Here is a 13,516-nt window from a genome sequence, read left to right as displayed (position 1 = left end):
TTCCCAGACCCCTTCTCAGAGACGTTCAACCATAACCCTGTGATGGGCCCCAGGGCGCAGAGAACCTGGCATCACGCCGTGGCCTCCGGGGGACAGGCATTCTGTTCCTTGTGCTTCAGCAGGTACCTGCTGTGTCTATGCAGCGTGAAGCATGGATGAGTGTCCACGCAGCATGAGGCACGGTGGGCCCTGGTTCTTCACTCCGTGCCCCCGGGCTGCCCTTCGGCGAGGTCTGGGGTGGTGCTCGCAGGCTCACTTCAGCAAGGGACACTGGTGTTTGGCAGGCTTCCTGCCCTGGGGTCAGCCTTGCCTGGTGTGTTGGGGGAGCTGGTCTCCCCGGCGGCTGGTGGCAGGCTGGGGCTGCTGCTTGCAGGACGTGAGTGGATCCGATCCCTGCTGTCTAGCCAGGTACTGTCCGGTGACTTTTCTCGCGCCCTTTTGCACCCGGAGGCCCGGTCAGTGATGTGGGACGGCCAGCTGCTGGGAGAAGGCTGTCGGTGGGCCCCAGGGAGCAGCCACCCAAGAAGCCCGTGCCCCGAGAATGTCAGCAGCTGCTGAGCTATGGTCTTGGCCGGGCCCAGCCAGGGGAGGGGGGCAGGCTGATGTAATCCCCGCCCGGGTGTCTCGGAGCAGGCGCTAAGCCCAGGCAGTCTGCTTCCCACAAACCAGCACAGTTTGGGAACAGAGACCCGCCAGTGCAGGCTTTCTGGGGAAGAGGGCAGAGAGGGCTCCTTGCCTTGTTGCTCGGGATCTGGACTGGTGAGCTGTGTTCACCTCCCACCGCCAAGGGTCTCCTGCGCCCAGGTGAGGCCTGGAGGGTGGCCGAGCGTGTGTCTTTCAGTTACCCTGGAGCTGGCTCTACGTGGCGTTTTCCACCCTGGCCTTGTGGAAGGGAGGTAGGGGTGGTGGTTTCGGGTTTGGTTTTCACTTAGGAATGCCTGGGTCCTGCCTTGAACCAATTAAGTAAAAATCTTGGAGAAGGGACCCTAGGCATCTATGTATTTTGAAAGGCACCAGTGTTGTGACCCTGCTGGTACTAAGGGAACTGCCACGAAATGAAGGAAATCCTGGTCCCGAAGACTGAGAAAGAGTGGAGGGTAGGAGAGGGTGTGGCTCATAAAGTCAGCAGATGTTAGGGCTGGAAGGATCCTGGTGTGGAGCTTTGCAACACAATAATGCGGTCCAAGCCTAGCAGCAGGGGCACCACCTGGGAGTTGGTAAGAATTCACATCCACCCACACCCACTGAGTCAGAATGCACACATCAGAGTGTGAGCACCCTGCTCTGGCCATCATCCAGACATCTGCATTGTCATCCTCCTCAGAGATTCTGAACCCAGGCTGCAGGTTAGAATCACCTGAGGTGCTCGAACAAACTCCAGGGCTGGGCCGATCACTTCAGGTCAGAATTCCTAGGTGTGCGACTCAGATGCTCTTGATTATTTGTTATTTTTTAAATGTTTTAGCACCCCAGGTGAGTCTCCTGTTCTGTCAAGGTCAAAAACATCCACTTGAACCAGTGTTTCATTCATCAGGCGATCCTATTCAAATGTAGATCCCAATTTTGTAGGTCTGGAGGGACCTGAAATAATGCGCGCACGTGTGTGTCTTTTTTTTAATATTTTATTTATTTATTAATGAGATACACACACACACACACACACACACACACACACACACACAGAGGAGGCAGAGACACAGGCAGAAGGAGAAGCAGGCACCATGTAGGGAGCCTGATGTGGGACTCGATCCCAGGTCTCCAGGATCACACCCTGGGCTGAAGGCGGCGCTAAACCGCTGAGCCATCCTGGCCACCCTCTCTCTCTCTTAATTTTAAGATTTATTTATCCATTTGAGGGGTGCCTGGGTGGCTCAGTTGGTTCACGATCCTGATTGTGATCCCAGAGTCCTGGGATCGAACCCCTTCTCCCTCTGCCCCTTCCCTTGCTTGTGCATGCTCTCTCTCTCTCTCAAATGGATAAATAAATCTTTTTTTTTCTTTTAAGATTTTATTTATTTATTTGAGAGAGAGTGAGCGTGCACAAGCGAGGGGAGGGGCAGAGGGAGACGCTCTCCAGCAGACTCCCCGCTGACTGCGGAGCCAACATCTCATGACCCTGAGATCATGACCTGAGCAGAAATCTGGAGTCAGACACTCAACTGACAAAGCCATTCAGGCGCCCTGAGATTATGCATTTCCTTTTTTTTTTTTTTTTAAGATTTTTATTTATTTATTCATGAGAGATACAGAGAGAGGCAGAGGGAGAAGCAGGCTCCCTGTGAGGGGAGCCCGATGTGGGACTCGATCCCAGGACCCCGGGATCACACCTTGAGCTGAAGGCAGATGCTCAACCCCTGAGCCCCCCAGGCACCCCGAGATTATGCGTTTCTAATAAGGTGGCTAGTGATGCCCTTGGTGCTGATCTGATAAATATACTTGGGGCTGCAGATGCCTCTTAGGCTAACTTCCCAGTTTTACAACCAGATAAATTGAGGGTCAGAGAGGGAGAAGTGACTCCCCCGAGGCAACCCAACGTGCAGTCAGTACTTCCTGAGCAAGGGCTAAGGCCGGGCAGGGTGCTGGCTAGCAGGGTGCTGGCTACCAGAGCAAGACCCACTTCACCGCCACCCTCACAGGGCTCCAATTCCAGTGGGGAAGGCGGAGAGAAAGCAAGCCAGTGAGTAAGCTCATTGCAGATGGGAAGTGCTTTGGCCCGTGCCAGGGTAAGGAACCACTTGGCAGTGGCTGTAGGTAAGGTAGGTACCGAAGAAGGCAGGCGAGCCACTTGGGGAAGAGCGGTCAGGGAAGTTACTAGAACCCTGACTTGCGTTGGCGTCTTCTAAGTACAAATCCAGAACTCTACTGGACAGGGTCACCCTCCATCCCTCCTGGGGCTTGGGGATGGGTGCTCCTGACCCTCCTGAGGGCGGCTGGCTCTGGCCCCCACTCCTCGTCCCGCCCCCTCCAAGACTCATTCTTTGGTGTTTGGGGACTCAGAGCAGAGCCTGAGGGCAGGACATGGACTCCCTAATAGGACAACGGTCAGGATAATTGATTTATGGCTTGTAACAAAAACCAGCCCTCATCCTGATGCTGTCTCCTGGCCTGCAGAAATAATTTGAGGTTTTCCAGGTCGCCCTGGAGAGCAGGAGCACTAGAGCTTCCCCACCTCTCCAAGTGAATCGCAGGAATCGCCGGGCGGCTGGTGACAGTGCCTGTCCCTGTCCCGCCCTGGCCGATTTAGCCGTCCTGGGAAGGGCCCTGCAGTCGCTGGTTTCAGTAGGCGGCCCGGGCTAGTTCCTCAGATCCAGGGGACTGGGGGATACTGGGCGAGGACCAAATGGCACTCCTCACGTGGCCCTGCCAGCTGCCGACATTGCTTCCCGGTGACTGCAGCGTGGCCCTGGCTGAGTCTGTGCGTAGGGGCCTCTTTGCTCCTGTGCATGGAGCAGCTGCCCCCCTTGCAAAGCCCCGTCCTTGCCCTGCCGGCTTTGGCCCTGCCCCAGAGCGGCTCCATCTCCTGTGACCAACCAGACATCCCCCTCCCCGCACTCCCATTCACACTCTTGGCTTCTCGGAGCTCCCCCCACCCCCCACCCCCCACCCCCCAGCACTGGGATGATGAGGGCTTGGACGCTGCATTTAGTCAGGGTGTGCAAGGGCCAGAGGACCGTCCCACGGCCCACCCTCACCCCAGTGCCTGAGCTGAGTGGATCTGTTTGGCTGGAGTAGTGAGAGACTGAGGATGGAGGGGTGAGTGGGAGCCAGAACCAAGGGAATGGTTTGGATGCCAGAGAATGGGTAAACCTCAGCTGCATAAGATACAGATCACAACCCTTGTACAGGTCACTTCCATGTAAAAGGTGGGTCAGGTTCCCATCCGCCTCCTGGAGCTGGCCCTTCCCAGGTCCAGGTGAGGAAGGGGACAGAGAAAGCACACCAGGGAAGCTGGGGTAGCCTGGCCGGCCTTGGGGCCTCATCTTTGAGGAGTGGGACCTGGGGTCCCGTTCTGTGGCTTAGGCCCCTCCTGGACACTTGATGCTGCCTTTGAAGGGTTAGCGGGATGTCCGCTGTCCGGATGGCCACTCAGGAAGCAGCTCTGTGCTTTCTGGAGAAGGGAAGGCCGGCTGTGCGGGTGTCCTGCTCTAGTTTCCAGGTAGGAGGTTTGCAGAGCTGCCCACACACCTACCATTCCTCCCTCCTAGGTGGCCCGAGGCAGCCGGGATGACAGCTCTCCCCAGGAACCCTGCTACCCTCTGAGAAACATGATCAGCAAGTCCCGTGAGTGTCGTCCAAGGGCTCCCCCACCCTGAAGGCTGGGCCCCCAGGAGCAGTCTTCAGCACCATCCTGGGACCCCCTGCGGGTTGTAGAGGGACAGACAGATAGCCATGGGGCCCCCTCTTCATCTTGAAGGACAGTAGAAACCCAGGCCCAAGCCCCGTGCTGGAAAACTATGGCCAGGTGAGGGCCGGGGACCGGGGCTGCTTGAGTTGGAGGTTGCAGGGCCCCAAAACAGGGTAGGTGGACTGGGGCTGTACCTGCCTGTCTCTGCCTCTAGCTCCTCTGTGCATGCGCCCTGCAGGCTGGAAGCTCCTGGCCATGTTGGCTCTGGTCCTGGTCGTCATGGTGTGGTATTCCATCTCCCGAGAAGACAGGTACATTGAGCTGTGAGTCCAGCTTCCATGTCCTTCCACTGGTTCTTCTCAGGAATGGGCTCAGGCACGGAGTGTCATGGGGTGGCGGACCTAGTGGGGCCCGGAGGGTTCAGAGGGCCAGGGCATGACCCCTCCCTTCAGCTGCTAGCATGAAATCCTTCCAGGAGGGTAGATAGTGGGTTGGGGGCCAGGGTCTGGGATGAGTCCCCAGGGCCCTCACCCAGGGAGCTCAGGAGAAAAGAGTTGGTGTCAGAGAGAACTTGGGTTGAGATGATTCTATCCAGCACATCACTCCCTGGGACCGTGGGACCACTGACGTGGGGTAGGTGGAGGTGGCCTGGGCCGCTGGCCCCTGGGCCTGAGAGGTCTGACCGAAGCTCCTCTCTCCTCTCCTTTTCTGTCTCTAGTTTTTATTTTCCCATCCCAGAGAAGAAGGAACCGTGCTTCCAGGGTGAGGCAGAGAGAAAGGCCTCTAAGCTCTTTGGCAAGTGAGTACTTGAGGGTGAGGTGGGGCGGGGCACGGGGTGAGGTGGATGGTGCCCCAGGGTGGGGGCCCCGGTGCTGGCTAGATGGAGGGGAACGTGCCAGTGGGCATGGGGAGGTGAGCCCGTGAGGGGAGGAGAGGCCTCTGAATCTCTATATCTGTATTATAATATAACCATTATATACAATATTATATAATGTGTAAATATAAATTATATATGGAGTTGGAGGTTGCAGGGGCCCCAAATATTATATCTTTTTTTTTAAATTTTTTTTTTAATTTTATTTATTTATGATAGTCACATAGAGAGAGAGAGAGAGAGAGAGAGGCAGAGACATAGGCAGAGGGAGAAGCAGGCTCCATGCACCGGGAGCCTGACGTGGGATTCGATCCCGGGTCTCCAGGATCACGCCCTGGGCCAAAGGCAGGCGCCAAACCGCTGCGCCACCCAGGGATCCCCCAAATATTATATCTTATACATTATTTACACATTGTATATATAACATGTAATACATTATATTATGTGTGTTATGTATAATATATATAACCTTAGTCAGAGGCCTGACCTGCCCCTGATTCTGGCTTCCTCAAGATCAGTTCCTTTCGGGGCACCCGGGTGGCTCAGTGGTTGAGCACCTGTCTTTGGCTCAGGTCATAACCCCAGGGTCCTGAGATCAAGTCCCGCGTCGGACTCGCTGCAGGGAGCCTGCCTCTCCCTCCGCCTGTGTCTCTGCCTCTCTCTCTCTGTCTCTCATGAATAAATAAAATCTTTTTAAAAAAACAAAAGATTAATCCCTTTCTCATCCCCACCCTACTTTCACCTCTGTGCAGCTACTCCCGAGATCAGCCCATCTTCCTGCAGATGAAGGATTATTTCTGGGTCAAGACACCGTCTGCCTACGAGCTGCCCTATGGGACCAAGGGGAGCGGTAAGCCGTGCGGGTTCGTGGGGGCGGTGGGCTCCCCTCGGCCACGCTGCTGCTTGTTCTTTGCTGCCTGCAGTCCCCGGGCCCACGTTCAGAGCTGGGCTGATGCTGGGGTGGGGCGAGGGGTGGCGGGGCGAGGGGGCAGCAGGGGCCCGGAGGAGCAGTGGAGGGAGAGTTGGCAGCCTTTGGCAAGCTCGCTGGTTGTCATGGGCCCCTCCCCTGTGTGTCTTTTTGCAGAAGACCTGCTCCTCCGGGTTCTAGCCATCACCAGCTACTCCATTCCAGAGAGCATCCAGAGGTGAGGACACACTCCCTGCACAGAGTCTGAGCACCTCCTCTTTCCTGCCCCCGTGCGACAGTCATGGGCTAGCGCCTCCCAGCGGGCCCTCCTGCCTCTGGTCCCCTGTGGCCAATTTGACCCATCTTCCTAGCCTGCCTGTCTCCAGAGAGGCAGGGACACCAGTGTCCCCGGCAACTGAGCCCGGACATCCGGGTGCCGTAGCAGGCGGGGTCTCGCCGTGGCAACAGGCAGGCCTGGCAGCAGGCTGGGTTGGGGGGTGCTGGGAAATGGGGATCTCCCTCCTCCCCTCCTCTGTCTGCCGTGCTCTGCTCAGTCTTCTCTCCCATCAAAGCCCAGGGCTGCGGAGTCAGCAGGACCGTAAGCAGGACTGCCTGGAGATGCTGGTCCATGGGGATCAGGGGCGAGGCGGCCAGGGAAGGAGTCCTGAGCCGGGCCCCAGGCAGACCCAGGGCGGGAGTTCAGTGCAGCTGGAGCAGGGCTCACGCCTGGGGCTGATCACCCTCTTCCCACGGCAGTCTCAAGTGTCGCCGCTGCGTGGTGGTGGGCAATGGGCATCGGCTGCGCAACAGCTCGCTGGGAGATGCCATCAACAAGTACGACGTGGTCATCAGGTCTGTAGGCCTGGCCCTCGTCCCTTCCGTTGGGGGGTGACTGTCGACGGGCCCGTGGGTCTCTGGGTGACGGGCATCCCCTCCCCGCCTCCCAGACTGAACAACGCCCCCGTGGCTGGCTACGAGGGTGACGTGGGCTCGAAGACCACCATGCGTCTCTTCTACCCGGAGTCAGCCCACTTCAACCCCAAAGTGGAGAACAACCCAGACACACTTCTCGTCCTGGTGGCCTTCAAGGCAATGGACTTCCACTGGATTGAGACCATCCTGAGTGATAAGAAGAGGGTAAGTGGCATCCTGAGTGCCAAGAGGTTGGCGAGGGGTCAAGGCTCAGCGGTGGGCCACCGCCTGTCTCAGGGCCTCATGCTCCACAACGTCCGCCCCATGATTCCAAAGAGCCCACGTGGGGAAGGTGTCAACTCCGTGTCCTGCGGGGCTTCTGAGAAGCCACCGCAGCAGCCAGGGCCTCAGAGGCTCCAGGAGGCAGGTGGCACCCCAAGCGTGAGGCTGCTGGGACAGGGAAACTGCCAGGATACAGGTTTGCCGGGGAGAAACCCCTGAGCAGAGCGCTGGTCAGGAGTCCTCTGCAGGCGGGCGTGGGGTAGGAGTCTGTCCTTCTAGGTGGTATCCACTCTTGTTTTTCAACCAGTCAAATCCTGACTGGTCCCATCTAGCATTTTGCCAAACGTAAGCACGCCCCTTCCACCTGTCCCGATATCTTTGGGAAGGGACCACATGCCGTGTCACCTGGCCTCCCCCTGAGCAGGGCCCTCAAACCTCTCTCTCCCTGCTCCTCTCCTCTGGTGGCCTTTCCCCTCTGCGTGGCTGGCCCCCACCTCCCTCCCCTCTCACCCCCACATTCCTGAGGGCCTCTGCTGATGCGGGGACCCCACCAGGCTGGACTTGAGAAACAGGCCTGCGCACACCCTCATGTCTCCCTTCCAAATCCTGTGCCCCACAGGTACGAAAGGGCTTCTGGAAGCAGCCTCCCCTCATCTGGGACGTCAACCCCAGGCAGGTTCGGATTCTCAACCCTTTCTTTATGGAGATTGCAGCTGACAAACTGCTGAACCTGCCAATGAAACAGCCACGCAAGATTAAGCAGGTGCAGGTGATGGGCAGGGAAGCCTGAGGGCTGGGTGGGAAGTTTCTAGAGGCTTGGGAAGCCCTGGAGGACCCCAGGAGAGGGAAGTAATGAAAAAGACATCCGTTTGCATTTGAACAGCACCTGGGACTGCTTCCTGGCCTCACCTTCCCTGTGTTCAGTTTCCCTGGCTGCAGGAAGAGGGGGTGCGCGCTTTTGAGACCCACTGGGCCTCTGCCCAGCAGGGAGGTGGTAGGGATGTCTTTATAAGGCTTAGGGTTAGAGGCTTTGGCAGGTCTGGTCAGGATTTATAAACCAGGGAGTTGCTGGGACAGTCTATGGCCTTGACTTTAGAGCTACTGGAGTCTGTGCAGTTGCTCTTAGGTCACTGTGTCTGTGATCTTATCTTGGAACAGATTGGTCAGGATGAGTTGAGCTCAGTGTGTCTTGTGTGTCCTGGTTTGGTGCGATGTGTCCGTTTTGGGGAGTTGTGGTACAGTTTTGCAAGTTCTGGTTTTTGCACCTTCCCAAGGACAGCCACACATGTCTCAGGGGCCCCCAGAGAGGCCGTATGGGATAGTTGTCAGAGGTGACCAGTAAACATAGATAGGTCTCGGCTGTCCTGCTTAACTCTGGGGCCTTGAGCAAATCGGCCACTTGGAGCCTCGCCTTTCTTATCTATGTGGTGGGGATAGGGTCAGTACTGAACGTTTAAGGCCATTGTAGAATTTAAAAACATAGTTATATAACATGCCTATCGTGGAGATTGGTACATAGTGGATACTCATTGTGTTTGCCAAATTTTGCATCAATAATTTTATTCCTCACCGAGGATGCACTGTGATTCAGCTTCATAGGTTGAATGCCTCCTTTTGTGGCTGCTCAGTCCAGGGCCACAGATTTGCACGCTTGGGGAGTAAGACAGGCACCTTGCCCTAAGGACACTCAATCTAGCAAAATAAACATACACGTTGCAACACGGAGTGGTACAATGCCTTAGTGGAGAGTTGTTCCAGATGCTATAGGATCTGGGAGGAGGGGCCGACCTCTGTGTGGGGCTGGCTCGGACGCCCCGGCCCAGAGGAGGTGGTCGTGGAGTTGGGTCTTTGAGGGGTCATGGGGCCCATCAGGCAGAGACTTGGGGAAGAGGTATTTCCTTTGGCAAGACCAGCCAGCTTCTCCAGCACTGAGTTCTAGCGCAAGTGATGTTGAGGGGGCAGCCAGGAGGTGTTTTATGGCCCTGATGGGATGTGAGGCAGAGGGGAAAGTGCTGGAGTGGGGAGACAAGAGAAGGAACCAGAACCCAGCTTTTGGCGGTGGGAGGGGAAGAGGAAGGGATGCACTTGACGTAGTAGTTTCCCATTGCTGCTTAACAGATCACCAGACTTGAGTGGTTTAAAGGAATACCCATTGATGGACTCATAGTTCTGGAGGTCGGAAGTCCCGCATGGCTTGGCTGCGTTCTTAATCTGGAGGCTGGGGGCTGGGGGTATTGGGGGCGAGGGGGGACGTGCTTCCAGGATCTTTCTTGTCAAAGGCATTCAGTTCCTTGTGGTTCAAGCCAGCAGAGGCATGATAAATCTTGCTTGCACTTCACACCCCTGACTTCCTCCATTACCGATCTCTAGCCCCAGATGCAAAAGCTCAGGTAATTAGGTCAAGCCCACCCGGATTATCTATTTTATGGCCAGTGGCACCTGTAGAGTGATAGAATGTAATGTAATACGTCTCAGATTTGTGGGTTCCATGTGCACTCAAGGGTCATGGGGGTTATCTTCGGGATCTCCTGCTACATCATTTATTTTACAGGTGAAGTGGAGAGATTTATAGCAATTCTAGGTTTCCGGCTTAGACAGCTGGCTGGATGGTAATGTGCTTAAGGAACACAGGGGATACAGGGGGAGAGGAGAGTCTGGTATGTTTCAGGAGCCTGTGACCAGGCACAGTTGGCCAGTGGCCATGGAAATGTGGTTTGGCAAATGTGAACTAGATAAGGTAACGTAGTGGTGATCAAAGCAACAGGTGAGGGGCGCCTGGGTGGCTCAGTGGTTGAGCATCTGCCTTTGGCTCAGGTCGTAACCCCAGGGTCCTGAGATCAAGTTCCGCATCCAGCTCCCCACAGGGAGCCTGCTTCTTCCTCTGCCTGTGTCTCTGCTTCTCTCTGTGTGTCTCTCATGAATAAATAAATAAAATCTAAAGAACAAAATAATAATAATAATAATAAAGCAGCAGGTGAAAGAGAAGGCCCAGGCAGGAAGGGACAGATGAAATGACAGGAGAGCTCAGAGGGGACCTGACAAGAGCCAGGGAGTGGGCAGCTGAAGTGATCGGGAAGGCAGTTGTGGGAGCTGACAAAGGCAAGATTTGTGAGGTTAGAGTACCAGGTTGCCTGTCCCCGTGGATAAAGTAGGGATGGAGAAAGGAGTCCCCCTCCTCCTCCCTCCATAGCAGTCCATAAGGTGGGTGGGAAAAGTATTGCTGTCCCCACTTTACAGAAGGGGAGAGCCCGCCCTCATTAAAGAGGCACACAGTCCGTGCGAGAGCCCCAGGTTTTCTTCTGAAAGAGGTAAGGTTTTCCAAAGCAGAGAGCAGGACCTTTCCACTCCCTGAGCAAAGAGTCCTAAGCCTCAGTTTCCCCATCTGTAAAATGGGGCCTATGATAGTGTCTGCCTCAAAGTGTTTTTGTGAAGACTGGATGCACTCATGTATTATAGGGAGTAAAGTGTTTAACACAGTGTCAGGCACATAGGAAGTGCTCAAAGCTAATAGCTGATGATGAGTATTCCCACGGTCATGGTCATACTGATTGCCATCATCACGCCTAGAGACCCAAACCCTCCTTGAGGTGTGTTGGGCTATCCTATCCAGCCTGATAGCCGTGAACTACCTGTGGCTATTTAAATTTAAATTAATTAAATTAGGGTCGCCTGGGTGGCTCAGTGGTTGAGCCTTTGGCTCAGTCGTGATCTGGAGTCCTGGGATCAAGTCCCACGTCGGGCTCCCTGCATGGAGCCTGCTTCTCCCTCTGCCTGTGTCTCTGCTTCTCTCTCTCTCTCTCTCTCTCTCTCTGTGACTCTCATGAATAAATAAATAAAATCTTTTAAAAAATAATAAATTAATTAAGTATAAAATTAAATCAAGTAAAAGATTCAGGGGCGCCTGGGTGGCTCAGTCGTTAAGCGTCTGCCTTCGGCTCAGGTCATGATCCTGGGGTCCTGGGGTCGAGCCCCACATGGGGGTGGGGCAGACTGATGGCTAGAGCCCCTGCCCCCATCAGAAGAACGTGAAGTTCTTTTATTTTCTTTCCTTTTTTTTTTTTTAGTTTTTAGAACGTGAGGTTCTTGACTGCTCCAATCTCCAGCATCCATTGGAGCATCCCTGCATCCCTGCTCAGTGGGGACTCTGCTTCTCTCTCTCCCTCCACCTCTCCCCCAGCTCATGCTCACTCTCGCTCTCTCTCAAATAAATAAATAAAATCATTTTTTTTAAGGAAAAGATTCAGTTCTAGTGCAGCCATGCCAGCCCCACTCGCAAGCCCAGTAGCCACATGTGCTTCATGACCGCTGTGCAAGGCAGCACGGATGAAGAACGTTTCCGTGAAAAAGAAAGTCTATGGCAGAGCAAGCCTAGAAGGCGGTGAAGGGAGCAGGGCTCCCTCTCATACCTCCCGCACCCCTTGTCCCCCAGAAGCCCACCACGGGCCTGCTGGCCATCACGCTGGCTCTCCACCTCTGCGACCTGGTGCACATCGCCGGCTTCGGCTACCCGGACGCCCACAACAGGAAGCAGACCATTCACTACTATGAACAGATCACGCTCAAGTCCATGACGGTAAGCGGCCCCCGCTTCCGAGCTGGGTGGGACGGAGGTGGGGGACCCTGGGTGAGTGAAAGTGGGGCCCCGAGGCGGCTCGTGAGGGGGTCACTCAGAGGGCCAGAACCAGAACCCAGCCCCCTGGACTCGTGGGCCTGAGTCCCCCTGGATCTGGCCACACAGGTCCTGGCTTCCTCCCGAGGGCCAGCACAGGGACATGGGGGCTGTGGGGGGCGCAGGGAGGCCTTCTAGGGCCGGGGAGGTCCCTGAGAGGCCCTCACTTTGCTTCCTTGGCTGTCTCCGCAGGGGTCAGGCCACAACGTCTCCCAGGAGGCCCTGGCCATCAAGCGGATGCTGGAGATCGGAGCAGTCAAGAACCTCACGTTCTTCTGACGGGGACAGGAGCTCTAGCCGTCAGTCTGCCCGCCCTGCCGCCTGAGCGACCAACCACGGCTGTGGGGGCGCCGGCGTGACCTGCTTGGATTCCCCCTCCCCGTGTGGAGAGGGGGCCTGGTACAGGCGGGGCCTGAGATGGGGCCGCGCCCCTGGCTGCTCTTGGGGCGGCCGGATCCAGTCAGGGTGGAGGCCCCGGGTGGCGGGAGGCCTTCCGAGGCGCGGGGTGTGTGGCTGAGGCACCCCTTCTCACCAGCCCCGGGAGCTTATTTAATGGGCTATTTAATTAAAAGGGTAGGAATGTGCCTCGGGCTGGTCCCATGGCATCCGGAAACGGGGGCATAGCACAGTGGTCTGCCCACTGTGGATAAAAACACACAAGTGCTTGGCCCACTAGAGCCTAGAGCCAGAGCAGGCCTCCCAGGAGGGCAGGGGCGTCTGGAGCGGGTGGGTGCCCTCCAGAGAGGGGCTGCTACCTCCCAGCGGGCATGGGAAGAGCATTGGGATGAGGTCCCACGGAGAATGGGACCTCATGTAGAAAAGAGGTTTGAAACCTAACATTAAACTATTTTTTCCTAAAACGGAAGCGGTTGTGATACCCTGTGTCCTTCAGGTTGGGGAGGACATGGAGGGGGCGAGGGGGTCCCCTGTCCCAGCACTAGGCAGGCCTGTTAAAGACCGGCAGTGTCTCTGGGACCCAGTGGGACCCAGAAGAGGCCATGGTCATTCAGGAAATGATGACTGGGTACAGCGCTTGGTGCCAAGTCATTCATTGTCACCCCGTGTGGCAGGCAGGTGGTGTCAGAGCGGGCTGACTGCTGGACACCCAGCCTGGCACTCTCCATCCTGTTTGACTCGCAGAGGTAGAAAGAGGCAGGAGCATGTCAGATGGAAATGGCAGCACTCTCTTCCCCTCTCCCTGTTCCTCCTCCTTCCCTCTCCAGTCTCTCTTTTCTAAAACCTCCTGCTGGGAGGTGTGTGTTTGAGGACAGGGGTGGAGTCAGACAATGGAAGCCAAGTTTCCTTTCTCAGATTAAGTGGGAATCATAAAATGGAGTTTACAGAAGGTCCTGCCAGTGGCCCAGGCTGCCAGGATTGGGATGGGCAGGGCTTGGGCAACATCTGAGGGATCTGGCAAGGCCTATCCAGCCAGTTGCTGGGCCAGGGGACAAAATGCCATTTTCCCCGGGTCTCTAGAGTTGTGAGCGCCCTGCCATTTGCCTGTATCTCCCCGCTTTGTTCTCCATC

At 56.1% G+C, this 13,516-nt stretch overlaps 1 protein-coding gene across 10 annotated transcripts in view; it reads left to right on the top strand.

The window, feature by feature from the left end:
* Nucleotides 1-12,854, top strand: part of ST3GAL4 (ST3 beta-galactoside alpha-2,3-sialyltransferase 4) — a 32,087-nt gene extending 19,233 nt beyond the window's left edge. For 3 of the 10 annotated variants that reach the window (XM_038535683.1, XM_038535685.1, XM_038535686.1), the window contains exons 2-11: nucleotides 4,206-4,281; nucleotides 4,584-4,668; nucleotides 5,064-5,144; nucleotides 5,972-6,069; nucleotides 6,304-6,364; nucleotides 6,883-6,978; nucleotides 7,074-7,263; nucleotides 7,940-8,083; nucleotides 11,750-11,893; nucleotides 12,182-12,854. In XM_038535683.1, the coding sequence (XP_038391611.1) occupies nucleotides 4,266-4,281; nucleotides 4,584-4,668; nucleotides 5,064-5,144; nucleotides 5,972-6,069; nucleotides 6,304-6,364; nucleotides 6,883-6,978; nucleotides 7,074-7,263; nucleotides 7,940-8,083; nucleotides 11,750-11,893; nucleotides 12,182-12,268 (1,002 nt within the window). In that variant the 5' untranslated portion in view covers nucleotides 4,206-4,265 and the 3' untranslated portion in view covers nucleotides 12,269-12,854. Of the gene's footprint in view, nucleotides 1-270; nucleotides 409-4,205; nucleotides 4,282-4,559; nucleotides 4,669-5,063; nucleotides 5,145-5,971; nucleotides 6,070-6,303; nucleotides 6,365-6,882; nucleotides 6,979-7,073; nucleotides 7,264-7,939; nucleotides 8,084-11,749; nucleotides 11,894-12,181 lie in introns of those variants that run through there. The other 7 variants (XM_038535679.1, XM_038535681.1, XM_038535682.1 and 4 more) reach the window with 5 other exon arrangements.
* Nucleotides 12,855-13,516: the final 662 nt, after the last annotated feature.

The sequence above is a fragment of the Canis lupus genome, chromosome 5, assembly GCF_011100685.1.
Source record: "Canis lupus familiaris isolate Mischka breed German Shepherd chromosome 5, alternate assembly UU_Cfam_GSD_1.0, whole genome shotgun sequence".
NCBI lineage: Eukaryota > Metazoa > Chordata > Mammalia > Carnivora > Canidae > Canis > Canis lupus.
The sequence above is the reverse complement of the archived record's forward strand: the minus strand, read 5'-3'. Positions and strand labels throughout refer to the sequence as shown.